At 57.3% G+C, this 22,804-nt stretch overlaps 2 protein-coding genes across 6 annotated transcripts; one reads left to right on the plus strand and one right to left on the minus strand.

Moving 5' to 3' along the window:
* Positions 1-1,093: 1,093 nt before the first annotated feature.
* On the plus strand, positions 1,094-16,226 carry SLC37A2 (solute carrier family 37 member 2). Of its 5 annotated transcripts, none has more exons than XR_010993620.1 (19): positions 1,094-1,256; positions 3,975-4,056; positions 4,180-4,267; positions 4,630-4,708; positions 4,902-5,037; positions 5,431-5,507; positions 5,601-5,767; positions 6,149-6,186; positions 6,425-6,604; positions 6,740-6,830; positions 6,908-6,970; positions 7,455-7,540; positions 8,331-8,379; positions 8,675-8,748; positions 9,242-9,320; positions 9,400-9,497; positions 10,427-10,491; positions 14,210-14,310; positions 15,807-16,226. XR_010993620.1 is itself a non-coding variant. In XM_068172359.1 (19 exons), the coding sequence occupies exons 1-18, from the start codon at positions 1,198-1,200 to the stop codon at positions 10,796-10,798; spliced, it is 1,554 nt and encodes a 517-aa protein (XP_068028460.1). In that variant the 5' UTR covers positions 1,094-1,197; the 3' UTR covers positions 10,799-10,804; positions 11,864-11,890. The 5 variants fall into 5 exon arrangements, 4 of the variants coding, with proteins under 4 accessions (XP_068028460.1, XP_068028459.1, XP_068028461.1 ...); XM_068172359.1 differs by lacking the exons at positions 14,210-14,310; positions 15,807-16,226 and adding exons at positions 10,756-10,804; positions 11,864-11,890; XM_068172358.1 differs by lacking the exons at positions 14,210-14,310; positions 15,807-16,226 and adding exons at positions 10,756-10,804; positions 10,885-10,903.
* A 987-nt stretch (positions 16,227-17,213) lies between these two features.
* Positions 17,214-20,590, minus strand: TMEM218 (transmembrane protein 218). Its single transcript, XM_068172316.1, has 3 exons — positions 20,452-20,590; positions 19,315-19,417; positions 17,214-17,730 (listed from the first exon to the last, which is right to left on the minus strand). Exons 1-3 carry the CDS (start codon positions 20,553-20,555, stop codon positions 17,596-17,598), a joined length of 342 nt encoding a protein of 113 aa, XP_068028417.1. The 5' UTR covers positions 20,556-20,590; the 3' UTR covers positions 17,214-17,595.
* Positions 20,591-22,804: the final 2,214 nt, after the last annotated feature.

Below are 22,804 nucleotides of genomic sequence, written 5' to 3' on the forward strand. Positions count from 1 at the left end.
TCTTCTAGTAACACCCACACAGCTTTGTACCTGACCCATGCTCCCATAGCCTCTACTTTGCTCCTGAAAGGAAGGAGCATTTTTCTAGTAAAAAAATCTACAGGCCTTTGCAGGAGTGACTGAGGCAAGATGGGTTTTCCCAGAGCTGCCTGTGGTGAGGTAACGTGGTTCTGGGCAGAGGTTGCTCCATACCCTGTCATTAATATTTACTCCTTGCTGGCCCCCCTCTCCAATATTAACCACGGCAGGAAGGATGGGTGGCCGAGCGTGCCGGATCATTTCTTTTCCCTGTTCCCATCCCATTGGGCACAAAGCAAACCCACCTCCGGTCCAGAGGTAGCACAGAGCCAGGGTCTGCTCCTCGGTTCCCCCTGGAGAATCATTCACTGAGGGATCTGTGGTGGCTAATGCTGTTTAATAAAATCTGCTTGCGTCAGCGCTGCAGCCCTAATTCAGGGTGTTGGAGTAGGTTTGGAAAGGGCAGGATCTGCCCCGTGAGGGGGCAAGGAAGCAAAGGGCTAAAGCTGTAAATGGATTTCTTATAACTGATTTCAGCTCTAGGGCAGCTGAGGACAAGCACTTCCTTGGCAAGTCCCCAAGGAACTTGCTCAGGCCCTGGGGACCTCTGTTCCTACCTCTCTGGAGTGATCCCCAAAGGGGTTGTGGGCTGATTCGGGGTTTAGTTAAAGGAATAGATACAGCTGTTGCTGCTCCTCATCCTCAGTCTGCCCCTAGCAAGATAAATGGGATACTTTGAAAGGGGGTGGGAGAAGAGAAGTGTTTTTGCCGACATCCCTGGCAAAAACCCCCAAACTATGTCAGGGGTTATAAACCCCAGCGAAGCCTGTTCGGAAGTTGCCGGGATGGGAGTGGAAAAGTTAAATCCAGTTGTTTTTTCTGCTGGCAAATACAGCATCTGGGGAAACTCACAGAGCCCCGGGGTGTATGAGAAGGGCTGGTCGGTCCCTTCGGGGCTGTGCCGCCTCCCGCTGCCCAGCGCGGCTGTTCCCTCCTTCCAGCCGGATTTGAAGGCGATAATTGTTTTAGAGGGAGCGAGGACAGCCTGGTTCACCCCTCGCGGCCGAGGAACCGGGGCCAGGGCCGGGGCGGGACCGGGGCCGGCGGGGCGGGAGCGGCGGCCCCGGGGGCGGTGAAAAGGAGCCGGGGGCTGCCCGGGTGCCGCCGCCGCCGCCCGCCATGAGGGCAGCGCTCGCCCCCGGGGTTCGCCTGCTCCGCGCCCTCCCCCGGGACAGCCGGTGAGCGGGATGGGGCACCGGGATCGGGCTGGCTCTGGAGATAGGGACCGGGATCGGGATCGGGCTGGCTCTGAAGATAGGGACCGGGATCGGGCTGGCTCTGGAGATAGGGACCGGCACCGGGATCGGGCTGGCTCTGGAGATAGGGACCGGGATCGGGATCGGGCTGGCTCTGGAGATAGGGACCGGGATCGGGCTGGCTCTGGAGATAGGGACCGGCACCGGGATCGGGCTGGCTCTGGAGATAGGGACCGGCACCGGGATCGGGACCGGGTCTAGATATAGGGACCGGCACCGGGATCGGGGCCGGCTCTGGAGATAGGGACCGGCACCGACTTTGGATATAGGGACCGGCACCGGGATCGGGGCTGGCTTTGGATATAGGGACCGGCACCGGGATCGGGGCTGGCTCTGGAGATAGGGACCGGGATCAGGGTTGGCTCTGGAGATAGGGACCGGCACCGGGATCGGGGCCGGCTCTGGAGATAGGAACCGGCACCGGGATCGGGACCGGGTCTAGATATAGGGACCGGCACCGGGATCGGGGCCGGCTCTGGAGATAGGGACCGGCACCGGGATCGGGACCGGGTCTAGATATAGGGACCGGCACCGGGATCGGGTCTAGATATAGGGACCGGCACCGGGATCGGGACCGGCTCTGGATATAGGGACCGGCACCGCATATAGGGACCGGCGCCAGCACCGGGGTCGGGACCGGCACCGGGATCGGGGCCGGCTCTGGAGATAGGGACCGGCACCGGGATCGGGACCGGCTCTGGATATAGGGACCGGCACCGGGATCGGGACCGGCTCTGGATATAGGGACCGGCACCGGGATCGGGACCGGCTCTGGATATAGGGACCGGCACCGGGGTCGGGACCGGCACCGGATATAGGGACCGGCACCAGGACAGGGACCGGCACCGGGGTCGGGGCCGGCTCTGGACATAGGGACCGGCACCGGGGTCGGGACCGGCTCTGGATATAGGGACCGGCACTGGGGTCGGGACTGCCACCGGGATAGGCACTGCCATCGGGCAGGGAGGGTGTCGGTACCGGGATGGGGACAGTCTCTGGAACGGAACAGGACTCACTCTTTCGTGGACCAGCACTGGAATAGAGACTGGCCCTGGACACCGGAGCCGACACCAGGATGGGGACCAGAACGGCGCAGGGATCGGCCCCGGGTTAGGGAGGAGGGGGTGTCATTCTGCTGGGGACTGGTGACCACTGGAAGTGGAACCGGGATAGAGACTGGCCCTGGGCATAGGGACTGGCACTGGGACGGAGGCTGACCCTGGAACAACGCACCGGCACCAGCATGGGGCCAGCCCTGGGACCAGTGCTGGACTGGAGACCAGCTGCGTGGGGACTGACATGGGGACGGGGATGAGACCTGGGCTGGGGACAAGGATGAGGGGTCACTCCCCCAGGGCCCAGCATTGCCCTCAGGCACATTGCCCTCAGGCACTGTGAGATGGGATCAACCCACACCGGCTGCAGCCCAGGGCTTGGGACTCGGCCTGGGGAGGGGGAACCTCGAGATGGGCAGCAGCACCCCCCAGCCTCCAGATGTCTCAGGCCCTCACACTCAAAATTCAGTGGGATGTGGCCAAAGCAGAGAACTTGCCTGCTGCCTTCTTTTTTGACGAGGTGATGGGACTGCTGCCCATTTAATTTCAATTAATATTTGGATTTTTTTTTTGAAGCCCACTGCCAGACACTCCCCCTTGCTTTTCCATCTGCTGGAATTTTCCCTGCCAGAACATGTAGGGTAAAAAGAAAAAGCCTGACACCCAAGTGTCAGGCACTGCAGTACCCAGGGGGCACTGCATGTGAAGTTTATCTTCCCCTTCCCTACCGTGGCCTCTCTGCTCCTCTTGGATCAGCCCTGCAGTCACTAGCAGTGATTTTGGGTGGTTTATTCATTTTTTTTGGGTGGGCAGCAGCAGTTTCTCAGCCACAGTGCAGCCTTGGAGCCGGCATCATAGAACAGGGATTTACAAGGCACCCGTCACTGCTGCAGCTCCAGGGAGAAGTGAAACTGCAAAGAGGAGCAGGATGGGCCAAAACCACCAAAGGAAAGGTTGTTGTTTTTTTCTGAACTTGGAGCAACCCCGTGACATGCCTGTGTGCTGCAGCTGCCTGTGACTACTTGCATCCTCTGTGCTGCCATAAAACCCTTCCTGAAGGCAGGATAGCTCCTTCAGAGATACTCATCTTGCTCCAGAGAGTGCTAGATCCTTCTTGGGATTCTCCAGGCTTTATCTGTTAGCTTTGATGGGTGCAGCATCCCCATTTCCTGAGCCCAGACTCCCCCTTTCCCTGCATTTAATCGAAGCAAAGAGGATGAAATGGCTTTTTGGTGGAGGAAGGGGAGCTGCTTTTTTTCCCTGCTTATCTTTGATTAACCCTGGGAGTGATGATGAATCAACACAGTTTCCACTTGTGACTCCAGGAAGGCACTTGCTCACCCTGTGTGTCGGTGGGATGTAACTGCTTGAGGAGGTGGAAACACTGCTTGATGTTCCCCACAAAAGTCAGCTGATCTTTTTAAACCACATCCTGGGCTTTTTTTTGGGGGGGGTCTGCTCACTTCCTGACCAGCTCAGCTGAGCTGGTTCAGGTCACCAATCCAGTAGAAGAGTCCCATTGGGTGCTGAAGCCACCCATCCCTGTCCCAGAAACCCTGACCTCTCTGATTCCTTCCTCCCACAGCTATCGGGGACTGACTCTGGTACTGACCTTCCTCTCCTACACCAGCTACCACCTCTCCCGAAAACCCATCAGCATCGTCAAGGTGAGCTCCAGCCTCACCCCACAGCCCCTGTCACTGTGGGGACAGGGAACCTGGAGAGGGTTCCCTGAGGGGAGGAGGGTGCTGACAGCACTTCGACTTCACCCCCTCTCTCTCTCCCTGCAGAGCCAGCTGCACCCCAACTGCTCGGCTTTGGGCCCGAACCCCCACAATGACTCCAACAGCACCACATGGTGCAGCTGGGCCCCCTTTGGTAAGGCTGAGCTCCCACAGGCACCCCAAAGCCCACACTTGCGGCAGCCAAGTTGGGCTCCCTCCATTCCCCAATACCAGATCGCGGCCAGGGTTTGGCAGGGAGCCAGCTGCTCATTAGGCACCGGAGGTAATTAAGTGATGAAGGTCTGTCCCATGCCCCTGGGCCGAAGGGCAGCAGCGGGTGGTGAAGTCCATGCACGTCAGGACCAGGTCCCAGTGCCGATGGCACCTGGCCACGGTCCCAGAAGCCCCCATGGAGACCAGGCTTTTGGGAATGGGGGACAAGACCAAGCCAGCAGCCACGGGGAGGGGACACAAAATGGGGGCCAGGCTGAGGTGGCCCTAATATTTGTTTTCCAGATGGGGACAACTACAAGGAACTTTTTGGGGCGCTGGATAATGCCTTCCTGGTGGCCTACGCCATCGGGATGTTTATCAGGTACCCAGGGCCTTCCCCTCCACTCTCCAGTTTGCACCAGTCTGGCGGAAGCTGGTTTCCATTGGGATGGGGTCATGCTAACAGGAAAGCAGCCAGGGATCCGCTCAGGATTCGGGTACTGGCTCAGTGTGATAATGCCCATTGCTGGCATCACCCGTGACAGCTTCTGTTGTGCTCTTCCCTCTCTCTGCAGTGGCATTTTTGGGGAGCGCCTCCCTCTGCGCTACTACCTGTCGGGGGGAATGGTGCTGAGCGGGCTCTTCACCGCCCTTTTTGGCCTCGGCTACTTCTGGGACATCCATGTCCTCTGGTACTTCATCGTAGTGCAGGTGTGTTGTGGCTTTATCACCATGGCCTCATCCCAGTTTTTCAGTGGCCTTCAGGGACTGGGGTGGCCCAGTTTCTGAGCAGGGCAGCACTGAGCATTTCCACTCCCCGCAAACCTGGTTGTGCGTGGCGTGGGCGTCGAAACCGCTGGGCGTGCCCGTCTCCGAGCGGTGCGGGCAGCTGGTTTGGCAACACCAGCCGCTCCCAGTTTAGCCATGGGAGCGATGCAAACGGCTCCAGGATTGCCCCAGCAGGGAAAAAACCAAACAAACCAAGTGTTTTCTTAACAGCTTTGGAATAGGGGTGGCTATTTTCGAGCCCAGTTGCCCAAAACAGTGCAGGGCTCCTTGGCTGTGGTCGGTGCTTGCTGGGTGATGCTCCCCATCTCTTGCCAGGTCTGCAATGGGCTGGTGCAGACGACCGGCTGGCCTGCTGTCGTGGCATGTGTTGGAAACTGGTTTGGCAAAGGAAAGTGAGTTTTTCTCCTACATGTCCCATGCCAGTCCTGGTCCCTGTTGACCTGGCAGCCACCCCAGTGCCACTGACCCGGCTGTGTCCCCACCAGGAGAGGTTTGATCATGGGCATCTGGAACTCGCACACCTCCGTTGGCAACATCTTAGGGTCGCTCATCGCCGGTGCCTGGGTTTCCTCTGCCTGGGGCCTGTCCTTCGTTGTGCCTGGCATCATCATCACCGTCGTGGGCATCATCTGCTTCTTCTTCCTCGTGGAGTGTGAGTGCTGTCATCTGGGGCACAGCAGAAAACCAATAGAATATATACAATTTTCCACCTTACCCATCTCTAAGCATTTTTGGCAATCCCAAATACTTATTTCCAACCTCTGGCTGGCATGGATGTGGATCTGACCACCATAGGGATGCTCAGTGTCATTGGGGTTGTCCAGGCAGGCCCATTCCCCATACCAGTCACTCCTCTGAGCCTGTCTTTCTAGGAAATATCAGGGAAGTCTTTTGGGTTTTTACTGGTGAAGAGGGTACCCAGAGATGCAGCCTAGACCTGGGGGTTCCCAGCCCCTGTGAGATGCTGGAGGGAGAGCAGGAGGAGTGGGGATTGCTCCAGGCTCTCCTCACAGGGTATTCTTTCTCCCTGCAGATCCTGAGGATGTTGACTGCAATCCACCTGTGCATCACGTGAGTCGAGCCGACTCCCAGGGGGCCTGCCCTGGGCTGGGTGTCGCTCAGGGCACAGTGAAACAGCTGGGTCATCAGGTTGTAATGGCAGGAATTAGAGCAATGTTCAGTTGTCACAGGGGATGGTTGTTGCTCTTCCACTGGGAGCATCCTCTGGGTCATGCCCCGGCAGCAGAGCCAATGTTTCAGCCTCCTCCAGCCATGAGAGCCACATCTGCTGCTTTCGGCTTGATTTTAGATGGCTGCTGATGAGGATCCTGGAGGAGTGACCACCAGTGAGAAGGATCCTGAAGCAGTCATCTCCAACGAAGGCCCACTCAGCCTCTCAGGCCAGAGCAGTGTGGATCACTCCAACAGCCCCAAGGAGCCAGCTGAGGAGCCCGAAGCCATCAGCTTCCTTGGGGCACTTCGGATCCCTGTGAGTGCTGGGATGGAGGAGAGAGCAAAGCCAGAGCAGTTCAGAGCATCCACAGGGCAGAAAATGGGAAAAACCCACCATCCAGAGGAGGCTGGGGGAAGGAGGCTCCTCTGATGTTCGCTCCTCTCCTCCCAGGGTGTAGTGGAGTTCTCCCTGTGCCTGCTCTTTGCCAAGCTGGTGAGCTACACCTTCCTGTACTGGCTGCCCCTCTACATTGTCAACGTCGGTGAGTTTTGGGGACAGTGAGGTGGGAGCGAGCCTTGCAAGAGAAGCATGTCCTCACCTCTCTCCTCTCCCTCACAGCTCATTTCGGTGCCAAGGAAGCTGGGGACCTGTCGACCCTCTTTGATGTCGGGGGCATTTTAGGTTCGTCAGCATACCAGGGTGGAGGGGGTGGATCTGGGATGATTTAGGGACAGTCCTGGCCTTGACCAGTCTTGGCTGGTTTCCCCTGACAGGCAACACCATCTCTTTCCCCTGAGAAGTTTATTCAGTGTTGACAGTGCTCAGCAAGCAGCAAACGCCCCTCCATTTTATTTTGGCATCCATTTGTTTTGACGACCATCACAGCCTCTTTCCTCAGTTCTCGCTTGCTCTGGCATTCCTTTTCCTACAGTTTGCAAGCATGGAAGAGATCAGAGTGGCATGGAAGTGCTGAGAAACCATCTGCAGGGAGGAAGTGGAAGGGATAAATCAAAGCTCTTCACTCTGATATTATTATGTTTAACCTTGAGGTTATACTGGCCAGAAGATGGGGGATGAAAGAGCATCAAATTGGATTTTGGGCTGAGCCAGGGCAAAGCTCTGCCTTTGGGGTGGTGTGACTGACACCAGCGACTCTTTGTTGTAGGGGGGATCTTTGCTGGCCTCATCTCTGACTACACTGGCGGCAGAGCCACCACGTGCTGCGTGATGCTGGTGGTCGCCGCTCCCATGGTGAGCTGTCACACGGGCTCGAAACCCTGTCACGAGGGTTTCCTCTGCTCCGGCTCCTTTGAGTCACAGCTGCCTTCCTCTTCCCAAGCGCCCGGGATAAGCTGGTCACGCGCCCGGCTCAGATGAGAGCTGGGATTGATTCACGTGCCCAGATGTTCTCGGGGAGGATGTCCAGCTCTAGGGGCTGGGGAGGGATTGCAGAGACCTTGACAACTAAAAAAACCCTGTAGGTTTTTCCATCCTGCCATAACTCTGCTTAAAGCCTTGGGGGTCCCACTGAGCCGGTCCAGCTTTTGTCTCTTTGATTTTCATCCCTAAAGCCCCCATGCCAACGGCCTCACGCTCCACTGGAACTTGGCCTGGACGTCCTTCCCAGGCACCTGCACGGAGCTCATTTGGCTTTGCTTCCACAACATGGCTAATTAGCTGTAATCCAGCCCTGCTGAAGGAGCTGGCACATGTTGGGAGCAGAGGGCCTGCGTCACGTCCATGGCCCTGAGAGCGCCGTTGGGGCAAATTATGTCTGGCTTCAGCTGTGGGACATGGCAGAGCCTCACTGGCCATAAATCATGGCAGCACCTCTGTTTGCCAGCTGCCAGGTATTTCATCATACCAGTGGGATGCAGAGGTCAGGGGTGCACTCAGCCCCCCATCCCAGCTGGTGCTTGGCACGAGCAGTAATTCACAACCCCACATTCTCCCTCCCCTTCCCAGGGTACTGCTGCAAGGAAAACTCTTGGTAAAACAGCTGGAGTAGCCATAACTGGTTCACCTTATGTGTCTTTTCCAGCTGTTCCTGTATAACCATGTGGGTCAGAACGGCATTGGCACATCAATAGGTAAGGAGCTCCGTGTTGCAGCTTGGTCCTGTCACTGAAGTGGTGATGGAAGACACTGAGGATTCACCTGCCTTTATTCCTCCTCTTGAGCCAGGCTCCCAGGCTGAATTTGGGGGAGGGTGGTGTTGGATGAGTGTTCACTGGCTGCTGGGTGGGATCTTCATGGGAAAATGGAGATGCACAGGAGATGGATGCATGGGACAGCAATGTCCACACACGGGCTGGGGATGATGGATCCAGTGTCCTGCTGCTCCCTGCACCTAAAGATTGCATCTCTTCCTGGGTACCTCTGCAGCGATGCTGATCATCTGTGGTGCTCTGGTTAATGGGCCCTACGCGCTCATCACGACAGCGGTGTCGGCAGACTTGGTAAGAGGTGCACCTCACACCCCGCCACGCTGCCCTTGCACACCCAGAGGCTGTTCCCTCTTTCCCAGAGGGATTTTTCTGGGATTTTTGCACTTTACCTTTGTTTTCCAATGCCTCTGAAGCCCAGTGGAGAAGGGCAGAGCTGTCACACCTGGTGCTGCGCTCCGCACCCTCCCTCAAACACAGGGGTTTTTCCTGTTGCTTTTTCACCTTGGCCACATGACTGTGTTTCAGCTTTGCTGCATCTCCCTCTGAGCACAAGCAGAGTAGAAATATTTGGTGGCAGATCCCCTGGGAATTTTTGCCTGCTGCTGGCGATCCAGGTTTTGCCATGGTTTGGCTGCAAGCAGCATTTGAGTTTGGTCTTCCCATCCGTGGCTTGGTCTGACACATGGAAATTGCTGCCTGGGACATCGGCCTCACTCTGGGAAATGCCAGCCATGCACCCCAAAGCTGCTTTTACTCCTTATGTTTTATTCCTCCATCCTTACAGGGCACCCATGAATCTCTCAAAGGAAATGCCAAAGCCCTTTCGACTGTCACGGCCATCATCGACGGCACGGGATCTGTTGGTGTGTCCCGGGGGGTGCTGGGTGTCCTGGTCCCCTCTCAGCTGTGAACGGGGCTAACGTGGCTCATGTGCCCCCACAGGTGCTGCGCTGGGGCCGCTGCTGGCGGGGCTCATCTCCCCCACGGGCTGGAATAACGTCTTCTACATGTTGATAGCAGCCGACGTCCTGGCTTGTCTGGTAGGTGTCTCCTTGGCAGGACTCCTTTCTCTACCCTGGGGTGTCACAGGCTCCCTTGTAGCTGCCTGCTCACTGGAGGAGGGCACAGATGGTTCTCAGAAGACATCCAGGCACAGGGCAAACTGCAAAGGCCTGTGTTGGCTCTGTAGGTTTTCTCAGCTTTTACAGAGATGGGGTAACTGAGAGGTGTTTTAAACAGATAGTCAAGTTATCACTTCCTCACATGAGACACCGTTTTGTTAGTTTTCTCAACTTTTACAGACATGGGGTAACTAAGACATGTTTTAAAAGATTTTATTCTATTATCAGTCTCAGTAAATAGTGAGACACAAAAAATGTAAAACTCAACACCATTCCATCAGAAACAAACCTATTTCCTAGTTACAATACCTTATAAATGTTTTTCAACCTATTAACTTTTACTGCACAATACTACTATTACTTTTAACTATTACTATTTTAACTTTTTACTATTACTATTATTACTTTTTAATCACCTATATTTTTCCCCACATAGTCCTATTACAATACATTTTTCACAGTTCTTATTCTCCAAGATATTTAGTCTTTCTACAAAACCATATTTTGAAGCTTATTAAAACTTATTTCTAGTTCAACAATGTCATCTCTATTCCATAACCTTCCTAAGTCAACACACCTTATCTCAGGATTTACATACAAATATACAAGACTCTGTAAACTTTCTATCAAGTTTTGAGAATTCTTTACAAATCTGTTTCCCACAGACTCCAAACCTTTGCTTTCACTTGGCTTTTCCCAGCAACCTCCTCCTCGCACAGGTTTAGTTCATATGACCTTTGCTAGGAAGAGCTGTCGAATTGATCTCCTGGTGGTGGAAATACTCCTGCCAAGGCTGGAGGCTGCAGTGCCACCAGCCTTGCAGCGGTCCTCCACCCTTCCTCTTGCAGCTCCTTGCTCGTGTGGTGGTCAAAGAGGCCCGTGGCTGGTGTGGCTCCATGGCGAGGCAGAGAGGGTACGTAGTTGCCAGCCCGGAGTGGCCCTCGGTGCCACAATGCCCAAGCACGGTGTCAGTGCTGCTCCAGAAGGATGTTTGTTATCCCTTGCTGTCGCTGCTGCATCTTCGCGTGGGCATCGCGAGGCCGTCTGCCCGACGTCCCGCTCCTGTGGCCACTGAGACATTTCCACCTCAAGCCAAGGCAGCGCCTGGGAGATTTTAGCCATCTGCACCTCAAAAAACACTTGGGGTGCTAAACGCAGTGTCCTTGTGTCTTTGTAGCTCTAGTGTGCAGCTAACAGAGTCAGTGATGGATGGGAAGTAGCTCGGTGTAAGTATCTTCACTTGAGCCCTGAGCATTAAATGCAAACACAAGCCTGATCCATTCTGATTCTGAGTTTCACTTTGCAGGCTCAGCCTAGAAATAGCCACTCCGCCAATCATTTAGGGCCGAGATCAAGATTTGGGAATCAAAAGATCAAATTGCAATTGCCAGGGAAGAGTGCAGGAGGGTGGGGGAGTGGGAGGAAGGGGGAGAGGGAGATGTGGCTGGGCAGTGCATCCTTGTCTCTGGCTGATTTAGCAGGTACTGGCCCTGATGCCCAATCGATTGGGATTGATTAATGCACTTGAAACAACTGAATTTATATGCTTTGCCCACCTGTGCAACTGAGCTTGATTACATGCAGCCAGGGCTGGCTAATCAAATCTGTGGGCGAATCACTGCAGCGGGTGTATAAATAATCTCCAAATCAGCACTGGCCGGGCTCCGATTGCCACCAACATCCCCATGTGACATCTAAAGGATGGGGCCACAGCCAGTCCTGGCAGTGGGGCTGCCAGACCCCGACCCCCTGCGAACATTGCGTCCCTTATGTCTTGTGTTTGCAGGTGAAAGAGCAATAGTCTGGGCCTCGTGCTGCGGTAAGTGCGGCCCAAATCTCCTTCTCCGGCTGCCGGTGGAGGGCTGCCAGGCTCTGCTCTCTTGTGCCGGGGCTGGTTAGGGTGATGACTGTCCTAGGGGTTGACAGCATCTGTTTTTGCACCAAATACTGGCTGGCTTCTGCTGGGGGAAGCAGCTGTCTCAGTTTGTGGCAATACTGCCGTGTCTTGAGGGCTTTGGGGAGTGTCTCTGGAGCAGCTTGCAGAGAACAGGCTCCTACAAACGCTGTAGGATTTTTTGGGACATTTCAGCTTGGCTGGAGACAAAACAGTGGCTGGATCTCCTCCTCGTGCCTGCTTCTCCTCCTCGTGGTGCGGATGGGGCTGTGCTTTCCCGGCAGAGCTGTTTTCCCTTTCCATCTCTGGCAGCATGGCAGTGTCCACCATCCATCCCAGCACCTGCGGGGCGATGCCCTCTGCCCTGAGCTGCTCGCTTCTCTCCCCGCAGGTTTAAGGAGTTCTGACGCGTCCCCTGCGAGCCGCCCCAAGCCCGGAGCGAGGAGAGAGCCTGGGGTACACCGGGAGCACGGGCAAAGCTGCAGCCCAGCCTCGGGCACGGCCCCGCGGGCTCACTGCCACCATAGGTTTGCTTCCAATGGAGGCAGGGGCAAGGAGTGGTCAAAGGGCCCTGGCCAAACGGTTTTCTGGGGCAGTTCTGCACCATCGGCCATTTTATTAATAAAAACGTGCAAAATCTGTGTGGCCACTCCATGCCATGTCCTGACAGGCTCAGCCAAGTCTGTGAATGCTTGGGGGCAGGGATCACACCCCTCTCCTTGCTTTCCTCCCTGTGCAGTCTCTTGTTTGTGAGCCTGACCCATCCAGACCCTGCTTGGTATAGCAATACCCTGCTGGGTATTCCAGGATCTGGATCAGGAGGGTGACGCAAGTCACTTCAGGCACTGCCTCACCAACAAAAAGCTGCTTCTTCTGCACGGGGAACATCCCTGGGCTGAGCCCAAAATAAACTAGGTTTACTCCCTGACTCATCCCACTGCAAAAAAAGAGATTAAACTCGATGTTTTTCCTGATTATTAATATTCCAAAATCATACCATTTAGCTCCAAAAGAAGAACATGCATCAACCCCCACGCCACGTGAAGTGTTCACACACTCTGGCTGCTCTCGGCCCGGTGCGGGCAGCTGCTGATCTTCGTTAGGCGCTTCCTAATTAGGAGGGGGCCCAGGAGGTTAAGGAGGTGCCACTGGCTACCAGCCCTGCAGGCTCCCCGGGCAGGGCTGGGGCTCAGAAGCCCCCACGGTGTCAGATGACTGAAGCCAGGGCCAGCTGTGCAGCCAGCTGTGTGCTCCGGAGGGGGCCCCGACTTTAATGTGGGGGCGCTTGGAAGCCACGGGATGTGTTTGCTGGAAGCCACGGGATGTGTTTGCAGTCCCCTGTGATGTGATTGCATCCCCTGGGATGTGATTGCATCCCCTGGGATGTGTTTGCAGTCTCCTGGGATGTGTTTGCAGTCTCCTGGGATGTGTTTGCGTCCCCTCGCCACCCGGGCATCGCCCCTGGGCAGGCTCCATCCTCTGCCCAGGGCAGAGCAGCGCCCGGTGCCGGGGGCTCTGTGTGTGCCTGGGATAAATTGCAGTTCTAATTGACTTCACCTCTTTGGATCTTGACCCGAGGAGAAAACATCTGGGCCTGATGTGGTTTTATTAAGTGCTGATTTCATCAGCAAAGGGGAAAAAAGGGTGAGGGAAAAAAAAGGAGGAAACTTGCTAGACAGTTGGAGCATCTCCCTGTAAACTTCTGAGGGTGATGGAGAGGCACAGGGGATCAGGCAGCTCGGAGAGTGGCAGCTGCAGGGTTGAGGTGGCCAAACAGTGATGGCCTTCAATCCCCTCCACTCTGACTGGTGATGCTCCATGGGCCTTGGGGAAAAAAGCAGGAAAAATGATGGAGCAGGCAGAGAAAGCCCAAATCCCCAGTTGCCCTTTTTCCCAGGAAAACATCGATCCTGCTGGGCTAAACCCTGATGGAGCCATAGGGAAAGGTGTCACAACAGGGTCTGTCCTCAGCAGAGCCGAGGGGCGACCCTGCAGTGTCCCCAGGCCACTGCCTCGTGGCACACGTGGCCTCTGTGGGCACAAGGACCTCGCTGCTGGCAGAGATCCGTGAGCTGGGCTGAGAACGGCGCTGTCAGTGCACGTGTGAGGGAGCGTTCACATTGCTGCATGGTCTAATCACCATCCTCGTGGGGAGGGGGGACCTTGATATACATTTTCTGGCAAAAAGCCCCTTAAGTCCTGACACACATGGGCAACAGCAAATTGATTTGGGGATTTTCCCCCCACTTTCTTCCCCTTCCACCCCTCCTTCTTGTTCTTTCAGCTGCTTACAATTTTTCCGGGACAAATTTAGGCCTGGGCCGTGTCCCACTTATGTTTGGAAAGTCTGAACAGCCTTGGCTCCACTGCCAGGAGTGAGGAGAAAGGGCACATAGCCCACGGTAGTTTTAAACTTAAAATAAAAAGAGCCAAATGCCAAAGAAAACTCCAGCTCTCACTGAGCTTCGCAATTGAAGGGTGAGTGTGAAGGCAGAGAGGGGATCCCCTGGGTTTGCCTTAGCCAGAAAAACTGTTTAAATGGAGCTGAGCTCCTCTGGGAGGAATTTGAAGACCACTTGCCTTGCTCCTCCCCTGCTGGATAAGGGGCTGCTGCTTTTCCTCTGCTGTGAGCCCTGAGAGCATGGACAGGTGTCCACCTCTGTCCTGTGATGGGACAAATCCCACCTCGAACGGGCTCTCTAGGTTTGGTAAGTGCAGTGTTTGGGTTTTTCTGTAGGTGACCCCGCAGTCCCGCAGCTCGGCGATGGCATCCCCCAGGAGGCAGATCGGGAAGAGGCTGCACAGGTTTTGGAGGAATGCTGCTGCTCTGCTGGGAAGGTGAAGAGCTGGCTGGGGCACGGGCTCTAATTACCTATGCAAGGAGCAGCTGGCAAAGGCTGAAGGGCTTCTTAATTAGCAGCCAAAGGCAAATCAGGATCCAGCAGCAGGGAAGCTGAAGTCAGCAAAGTCAAGGTGGAAAGCTGAGGGCAGTTTTTCCAGTGAGGGTAATTAAGTGCCAGCAGAGAGCGGCGTGAGACATGAGGAATTGCCATCATTCAAGGACCTTAAATCAAGGAGAGGAGTTTCCCCTGCAGACACTCCTGCTCCTTCCATCTCTGCTTTGGCACTGCTCCCTGCCCTCCTCAGGGAGGAGGGAGCAGCTGCCCTCAGGCTGCTGAGCCTGGCACTACCTGGGCACTGACATCCTGCTGCAGGGGCATCCCTGCTAATTTCTAACGAGTCAGGCAGAGAATTTAGGGACTAAAAAGGGCTGCTTTTCCCCCTGACTTGCAAGCAGGCAGCCTGCCCTCATCCTGGCACACATGGGGTCTCTTAGCACAGCAGGTTTCTTGAGCTGAGATTCAGCCCGAATTTCTGCCTGCACCTTGGCACACGGCAGATCTGGTTCTCTGATCCTGCGAGAGGAAGGCTTGGACTGGAGCAGGGCTCCTTGGCTTTTAACATCCTCTGAGGTCCCAAAACCCTCACCTGCAACTGAGGGGTTGGGGTTTAAGACAAACCTGCCCTCCTGTGGCACGTTAATTCCAAAACAAAGGATCAGCCTGCTAGATGGAGGCAGATGTGCTAGCAAGAGGTTATCCTCCAGGAGGTGGAGCTTTGGGATGTGGATGGAAGGAAAAAATCACCGTTTGGGGCTGGTTGGGAAGCAGCTCTGGCTCATACCAATTCCTTGACGTGGTCTTTCCTGTTCCAAAAATAAACAGGAACCGTTTGGAAAGCCCCTATGCGGGGAGGAGCAGAACTCCCCAGAATAAATAAATACACAGAGAGCCCGGGTTGAGTTCATCCAGCTGGTGGTTCCCCATTGCCAAGGGTTGTGAAGGATGAAGATGAAGCTCAGAATGTCTCAGTGGGGGTGAGAGCACATGAGGCTTTCTCCAGTTAATGGGGTTTTTGGGAAAATGCTGAAATTGCCTCCTTGAGCAGAAGCTACTGTGTCTCTCTTGCAGCATGGCTTTCTGCTCTCCCCAAAATTCCTGCTGCTCTATCAGCCTTTCGACTCATTTTAGTCACAAACAGTCAAAGGGACAGAAAAAGCCCTTATTTGGGTTTCATTACAGTGCAGAATGGGGAGAAGCTTAACATTTCTGCTGTTAGGCTTGGGTTTTTAGTGCCCCAGCTGCTTTTGCTGTGGTTTCCCTCCCATTTGCTGGACTGAAGCCCTGGTGAAACTGTGGCCTCACTGAGGCTCCCCAAATCACCCCACAAACACGGGGATAACGACACAGCAGGCACAGAGCTGGGGCTGCCAGACAAACGCCGTGTTCATAAATGTTATTAAGACAATGAATTAAATATGAATTTTGTTTCAGGTGTGACATCAAAATCACCAGCAGACCCAATGTGCTTGCATTGCATAAATGCTCAGCAATTCCTCAACACGCTCCCTTGGACACGGGCTTCAGGACAGGAAGGGATCGAGTGTAGCTGCAGTTTGGAAAGCAGAGATGCCTCTTCTCTGCTTTTTTTTGGACTGTACTTACATTTTTTAGCTGACTGAGTCAGTGCTCTGGGGTGCTGGGGCATTTTCTGCCAGGGAAGCATCACCTCCACACCCACTGGCTCTGCCTTATCAATCTTTCACGTCCTGAAAGCCCTGCTTGGTGACTGACACCTGTCAGGACAGGGCTGGAAAAAGCCAGTTGGCTCTTTAATTTATTGACATCAGTTCAAAATGAAAAAGAAAAAAAAATATCTCTAAAACGGGGGAAAAAAAATCTGAGTTTCTGCCCTCATGTTTTTGGCTGTATTGACCCTGACCACTGCTCAGGGCTGTCTCACTGGCTTTGACCACACTGCAATACTTGCTGCCTGCTCAACCATGGAAAGCTGAGCAGCTCCATCCCTGTGGGGCTGCAGAACAGGAGCCATAACAGAACCCACCTCACCCCGTGACCTGGGCACCTGTGGGAACCTCTCCCCAGCACAGCAGGGAGGGTAAAGGCTTCTTCCCTGCGACAAAACAGTCACAGGATGCTCCAGACCACCAAAAATGCTTTTCTCCTGCAATTTAAAAGCCTTTTGAGATTTCATGCAAGAAAACAAACTGCTGCCACTGAGGGCACAGAGCAGCAGTGGCTGTGCAGAGAGCTCGTGCCACTGCTGCCCACAGCTCCATCTCAGCACAGGCTCTGCTTCAGCAGGACTGCTCCCCTGGCTTCCCCCCAAAAATAGGGACAAAAATGGCATTCAACCCCATTGCTGCTCCTGCAAAACACAGAGAGTGTTTTCTCCCCCAAGAGGGGAAAAGAGGGACAGGGAAGGTGTTGGAGTTGAGCAGCAGGATCCGTGCTAGAATTGAGCAAAGGTTTGAAGTTTTAGGGTAGCAGCAACTGTGAGCCTTTGGCAGCAGCCAGGGTGACACCTCAGGGCCTTCACAGGCAGGGAACACTCAGCTATCTGCCAGGGGCTTTTCCAGAGCTGACAGGACTGCTCAGCACCAGGGAGGGCACACAGCTTCTCCCTCACTCCTGGGAAGGCAGCTTTCCATTTGCTGTTCTGGCATCACTCTGCATTCACTCCCCACTCCAAAGCCTCTGATTTCCAGTCCAAATCAATCCACATCCCAAACAATCCACATCCACACACTGATGTTTGGGTTTTTTTTTTCAAACTCCCGTGTCTGCCCCAGAAAAAGGCAGCTCTCATGGGCACTGTCACCACAGTGTGGCCAAATGTGACATCCCTGTGGAATAAATAAAGCCTGAGTCAGGGATTTTTCAAAGAGTTTTATTAAACCACAGTAAAAAAGGAGCAGTAACAAACCATCTCTTGTGGGTAACAATAACAAACCATCTCCATTCATTCAGTGCAGTGAATCAGGAGCAGCAGCAAGTGCTGGATCTCAGCTCTCTGTGAAGGAGAGCAGGATTCAGAGGTTCACACACCTTTGCAGGTGCAGAGGCTTGAACTCCCTGGGGAGAATTGGCTCATACTCAGACCAAATTTTGCTTTTTAAGATGAAGCAAAGGCTTCAATTGCTTTGCTGTCTCTCTCTGAGCTCAAAAAGAACATCATGGTCACCTCCAGAACAGCCTCCTGGTGTCTCTTTTGGTTTATTCCCATGCAGTCAGGATGTCCTCTTTGCAGAGACTGCTGTCTCTAGCTGCTGTGGAGGGGCTTGGCATACACAGGCTCCATGAGGTGGTAAATCAGGAACAGGAACAGGCACCCCAGGAAGACCAGGCTCATCACAGCCAGGAGGATGAAGCGGCCAATGAGGAAGGTGTCCACAATCTGCAGGGAAGAGAAACACAAAGATCCCAGCATGACACAGCCCCAGTCTGCTCCAGGAGCCTGGAGGGAGCGCACCATGTCCTGGAAAAAAGAACCTCTGGGGTCCCCCCAGATTCCTCCCCTTGCTTTTCATCCCTGGGCTGCACAGTGTGTGACAAATGAGAACAAGAATCCCTGCAAAAAGCTACTGGGAATGTTAATGTGGAGCAGCATGGTTCTGAGCACAGGGAAGAGACAGCAGTCAAGCCCTGAAGCAGTTCTCCCCAGCCCTGATTCCCTTTCAGAAGGGAGATAGTGAGAAAAGAAAAAAATAACAATTAAAAAAAAAAGCTACGGTAGCTAGGCAAGACAAAGAGAAGCCCACGGCGAGGAGGCTGTTTATGAAATCCCCTCTCTGCTCCCCAGACCCCCCAGAGCTCTGCTCAGCCCCAGCTCAGCTTTATCCATCGCATTAGCCCAGCCCTGGTGCTCCTGCAGAGAGTCTCTGGTGAGCCAAGTGCCGGCTCCTTCTGCACGTTTCACTTTTTAATTAGCCAATTAGCAGAGTTTTGGTGCAGAAAGCCCAGGTCATGTATTATTGATAGGCAGGGCAGGTCCAGTCCAATTGAAGATCTGTACAAAAATAAGCTTTCCAATTCCATTTGCCTCCCAGGCAACAAACACGCGCTGGGCTGCCCTTCATCTCACTCCTAACCTTCACACGAGCAGGTCAGATGTGACACAGAGAAGAAAAGAACATTACAGATATCTTTTAGTAGGGATTTACACAGAACAAGCAGCAGAAGAGCAGTAATTAACATGCATTAATAATAGAACAGAGGAAGCGGCACCTGAAAGGCCACAAAACTTTGTGTATTCAATGCCCAAAGAGCTCTGGGAGAGCTCAAGGTGGCAGCTCAGACAGCCTGGTCCAAAAACTGGGGGAGATCCCAGTGCCTGACAATGCAGGTGGCTTCGTGCTCAAGCACAGCAAGAACCTACAATAGAGCTGAAGAGCTGTCATTGGGCTTTAATCAGAAATCAGAGCTGGGGCAAAGGTGGGAGGCTGCAGAATTGGAAGGAGAACGATGAGGAAAGGGAATGGCAGAGAGGGAGCAGAGGCTGCTGGAGCCGGGAGGGACCAGCGCGGGAGGGCAATCCCTGCACCGAGCCCCTGGGGCCGGGAGGAGGCCGTGCCTCGGGTGGAGCAGTGTGTAAATCCGCAATTTAGTCACAGAAATTAATAATTACCGGCCCCGCGAGGAACACAGCCTGTGCCAGCGGGAGACTGCCGGGGGAGGAGAGCACAAAGGCAGCACGGGGCAATCTCCGGGGCACCGGGGACGGTACCGGGGCTCCCTCTGAGCGGAGAGCCCGTTCCCGGGGCCTCAGCGCATCCTGCGGCCCATCCCGGGCGAAGAGCCGTTCCCAGGGCTTCAGGATGGCCGCAGGGGCCGTGCCTGGCTCGGAGACCCACCTGCGGCCATGCCCAAGGAAAAGCCCGGCCCGGGGCTCCCGGGCAGGAGCCGGGGCCACGCTCTGCCCGCCGCGCCCATCCCGGAGCCTCGGGGCACGGCCGGGTGCCGCCCCTGCGCCCGGCCTCACCTCCTCAGCGCCGGCTGCGGCCGGACTCTCGCCCTCCCGGGGGAACAGCAGCAGCGCGGCCGTGAGCGCGGCGGCTCCGAGCAACACCGGCACCGCGGCGGCCCTGCGGCGGGAGCGGAGAGCGGCGGGGCGCGCTCAGCACCGGCGGGCCCGAGCCCCACGGCTCACCGGGCCGGTCCCGTCCCGTCCCAGTCCCCGCGCTCACCGGGCCGGTCCCGTCCCCATCCCCATCCCCATCCCCATCCCCATCCCCGCGCTCACCGGGCCGGTCCCATCCCTATCCCCGTCCCCATCCCCATCCCCATCCCCATCCCCATCCCCATCCCCATCCCCACGCTCACCGGGCCGGTCCCGTCCCCATCCCCACGCTCACCGGGCCGGTCCCGTCCCCATCCCCATCCCCATCCCCATCCCCATCCCCATCCCCGCGCTCACCGGGCCGGTCCCATCCCTATCCCCGTCCCCATCCCCATCCCCATCCCCATCCCCATCCCCATCCCCATCCCCATCCCCATCCCCACGCTCACCGGGCCGGTCCCGTCCCCATCCCCACGCTCACCGGGCCGGTCCCGTCCCCATCCCCATCCCCATCCCCATCCCCATCCCCACGCTCACCGGGCCGGTCCCGTCCCCATCCCCGCGCTCACCGGGCCGGTCCCATCCCCATCCCCATCCCCATCCCCATCCCCGCGCTCACCGGGCCGGTCCCGTCCCCGTCCCCATCCCCGCGCTCACCGGGCCGGTCCCGTCCCCATCCCCACGCTCACCGGGCCGGTCCCATCCCCATCCCCATCCCCATCCCCATCCCCATCCCCACGCTCACCGGGCCGGTCCCGTCCCCATCCCCACGCTCACCGGGCCGGTCCCATCCCCATCCCCATCCCCATCCCCATCCCCATCCCCATCCCCATCCCCGCGCTCACCGGGCCGGTCCCGTCCCCGTCCCCATCCCCGCGCTCACCGGGCCGGTCCCGCCCCGTCCCCGCGCTCACCGGGCCGGTCCCACCTCCATCCCCGCGCTCACCGGGCCCGTGCCTCCCCCGTCCCCGCGCTCACCGGGCCCGTGCCTCCCCCGTCCCCGCGCTCACCGGGCCCGTCCCGCCCCGTCCCCGTCCCCGTCCCCGTCCCCGCGCTCACCGGGCGCGGCCGGCGCGGCCCAGCGCCATCACGAGCAGCAGCGCCATGGCCCAGAGCAGCAGCAGCGCCAGCACCCCCGGCCCCACGCCCAGCGCGCCCGCCATGCCGCCCCGCGCCGCCGCTTCTGCCTAGCAACCGCGCCGCCCCGGCCAATCAGCGCTGCCCGCAGCGCCGCCCGCGCTGCCTATTGGCTAAGGGGCGGGGCGAGGGGGCGCGGACCCCGCTTTCCCTGCCCCTCCTGGCGCTCCCTCGGCGCTTCCCATTGGCTGAGGGTTGAGGGTGGGCGGGGCTTCCGCGCGCCTCTGGAGGCGGGGGCGCGCCCGGGGAGAGGCCGAGTGCCCGACCCCGACCACGATCCCGACCACGATCCCGACACCGACCCCGACCCCGACCCCGATCCCGATCTCGATCCCGGTCCCGGTCCTGACCCCGGCCCCGGCCCCGGCCCCGATCCCCATCCCGATCCCCATCCCGGCCCCGGCCCCGGCCCCGGCCCCGATCCCCATCCCGATCCCGACCCCGATCCCCATCCCGATCCCCATCCCGATCCCCATCCCGGTCCCGATCCCCATCCCGATCCCCATCCCGGTCCCGATCCCGATCCCGATCCCGGTCCCGATCCCCATCCCGGTCCCGATCCCCATCCCGATCCCGACCCCCATCCCCATCCCGATCCCCATCCCGGCCCCGGCCCCGGCCCCGGCCCCGATCCCCATCCCGATCCCCATACCGGCCCCGATCCCCATCCCGATCCCCATCCCGATCCCCATCCCGGTCCCGTTCCCGATCCCGATCCCGACCCCGACCCCGGTCCCGATCCCGATCCCCATCCCGGCCCCGGCCCCGGCCCCGGCCCCGATCCCCATACCGGCCCCGATCCCCATCCCGGTCCCGATCCCGGTCCCGATCCCGGTCCCGATCCCCATCCCGGTCCCGATCCCCATCCCGATCCCGACCCCCATCCCCATCCCGATCCCCATCCCGGCCCCGGCCCCGGCCCCGGCCCCGATCCCCATCCCGATCCCCATACCGGCCCCGATCCCCATCCCGATCCCCATCCCGATCCCCATCCCGGTCCCGTTCCCGATCCCGATCCCGACCCCGACCCCGGTCCCGATCCCGATCCCCATCCCGGCCCCGGCCCCGGCCCCGGCCCCGATCCCCATACCGGCCCCGATCCCCATCCCGGTCCCGATCCCGGTCCCGATCCCGGTCCCGATCCCCATCCCGGTCCCGATCCCCATCCCGATCCCGATCCCGACCCCCATCCCCATCCCGATCCCCATCCCGGCCCCGGCTCCGGCCCCGGCCCCTGCCCCGATCCCGATCCCGATCCCGATCCCGGTCCCGATCCCCATCCCGATCCCGACCCCCATCCCCATCCCGATGCCCATCCCGGCCCCGGCCCCGGCCCCGATCCCCATCCCGATCCCCATACCGGCCCCGATCCCCATCCCGATCCCCATCCCGGTCCCGATCCCGATCCCGATCCCGACCCCGACCCCGGTCCCGATCCCAATCCCAATCCCCATCCCGATCCCGACTCCCATCCCGATCCCGGTCCCGGTCCCGGTCCCGGTCCCGGTCCCGACCCCCATCCCAGCCCTCCAGACCCCAGTCCTATTGAACCCCAGCCCTACTGACCCAGTCCCTGTTGCATCCCGGCCCTCCAGGATCCCGCTCCGGCCGCTCCCCGTCCCGCAGCCTTGGACCCCGTCCCAGCGCTCCCAGCTGCTCCCGGTGGAACGGGAATTTCCCTCCGCTCCCCTCCCGGTGCAGGCGGATCGGTGCTTCATTACCTCGCCTTGGCCGGCGCCACCCAGCTCCTGCCCACCCTGCTGCAGGCAGCACCTCTGAACACACTTCCACCCCAAAACCCTAAAAATTGAGCTGTCCACGCCCTCAGTTATAATTAGGACTAAAATCAGGCAGATTTCATTAATACAGTGATGCTGACAGGGTTTTGGAACAGCTGTGCTGGGGGTCTGGAACAGCCAAGCCACACTAGGCAGGTTTGTCAATACTATAAGCATCTTCTAATATCAAGACAAGGAATTTCCATTTTAAATAAATATTTCAGTCTGTTTATAAATCCTGTCTCTTCACCTTGTCATCTTGCCCATCAGACCCAGTCCCGTGTGGTTTGATGAGTGACTTTATCACAGAATCTCAGATGGTGGTTTGGGTTGGAAAGGACTTTAAAGACGATCCTGTTCCAACCCCAGGCACTCTGGGCTCAGTTAACCCGAAAAAAGCTAAACATTGATATTTTCTGTCTCAACTGCTTGAAGTCTGCCATGCTTTGGCTGCATAGAATGTCACCTGAGTGGGCGTTTTCTGTCGCTTCTTTCAA

The sequence above is a fragment of the Anomalospiza imberbis genome, chromosome 24, assembly GCF_031753505.1.
Source record: "Anomalospiza imberbis isolate Cuckoo-Finch-1a 21T00152 chromosome 24, ASM3175350v1, whole genome shotgun sequence".
NCBI classification, from domain to species: domain Eukaryota; kingdom Metazoa; phylum Chordata; class Aves; order Passeriformes; family Viduidae; genus Anomalospiza; species Anomalospiza imberbis.

What these genes read in the sequence shown, in the direction of transcription:
- TMEM218 (XM_068172316.1), bottom strand. Translation starts at nt 20,555, where the DNA reads ATGGCGGGCGCGCTGGGCGTGGGGCCGGGGGTGCTGGCGCTGCTGCTG. An exon ending in GGCCGCGCCGGCCGCGCCCG is followed by an intron (nt 19,418 to 20,451) that starts GTGAGCGCGGGG and finishes CTCCCGCCGCAG; the next exon opens with GGCCGCCGCGGTGCCGGTGT. An exon ending in CCGCAGCCGGCGCTGAGGAG is followed by an intron (nt 17,731 to 19,314) that starts GTGAGGCCGGGC and finishes TCTTCCCTGCAG; the next exon opens with ATTGTGGACACCTTCCTCAT.
- SLC37A2 (XM_068172359.1), top strand. Translation starts at nt 1,198, where the DNA reads ATGAGGGCAGCGCTCGCCCCCGGGGTTCGCCTGCTCCGCGCCCTCCCC. An exon ending in TGATGTCGGGGGCATTTTAG is followed by an intron (nt 6,971 to 7,454) that starts GTTCGTCAGCAT and finishes TCTTTGTTGTAG; the next exon opens with GGGGGATCTTTGCTGGCCTC. An exon ending in TCCATGGCGAGGCAGAGAGG is followed by an intron (nt 10,492 to 10,755) that starts GTACGTAGTTGC and finishes GTGTCTTTGTAG; the next exon opens with CTCTAGTGTGCAGCTAACAG.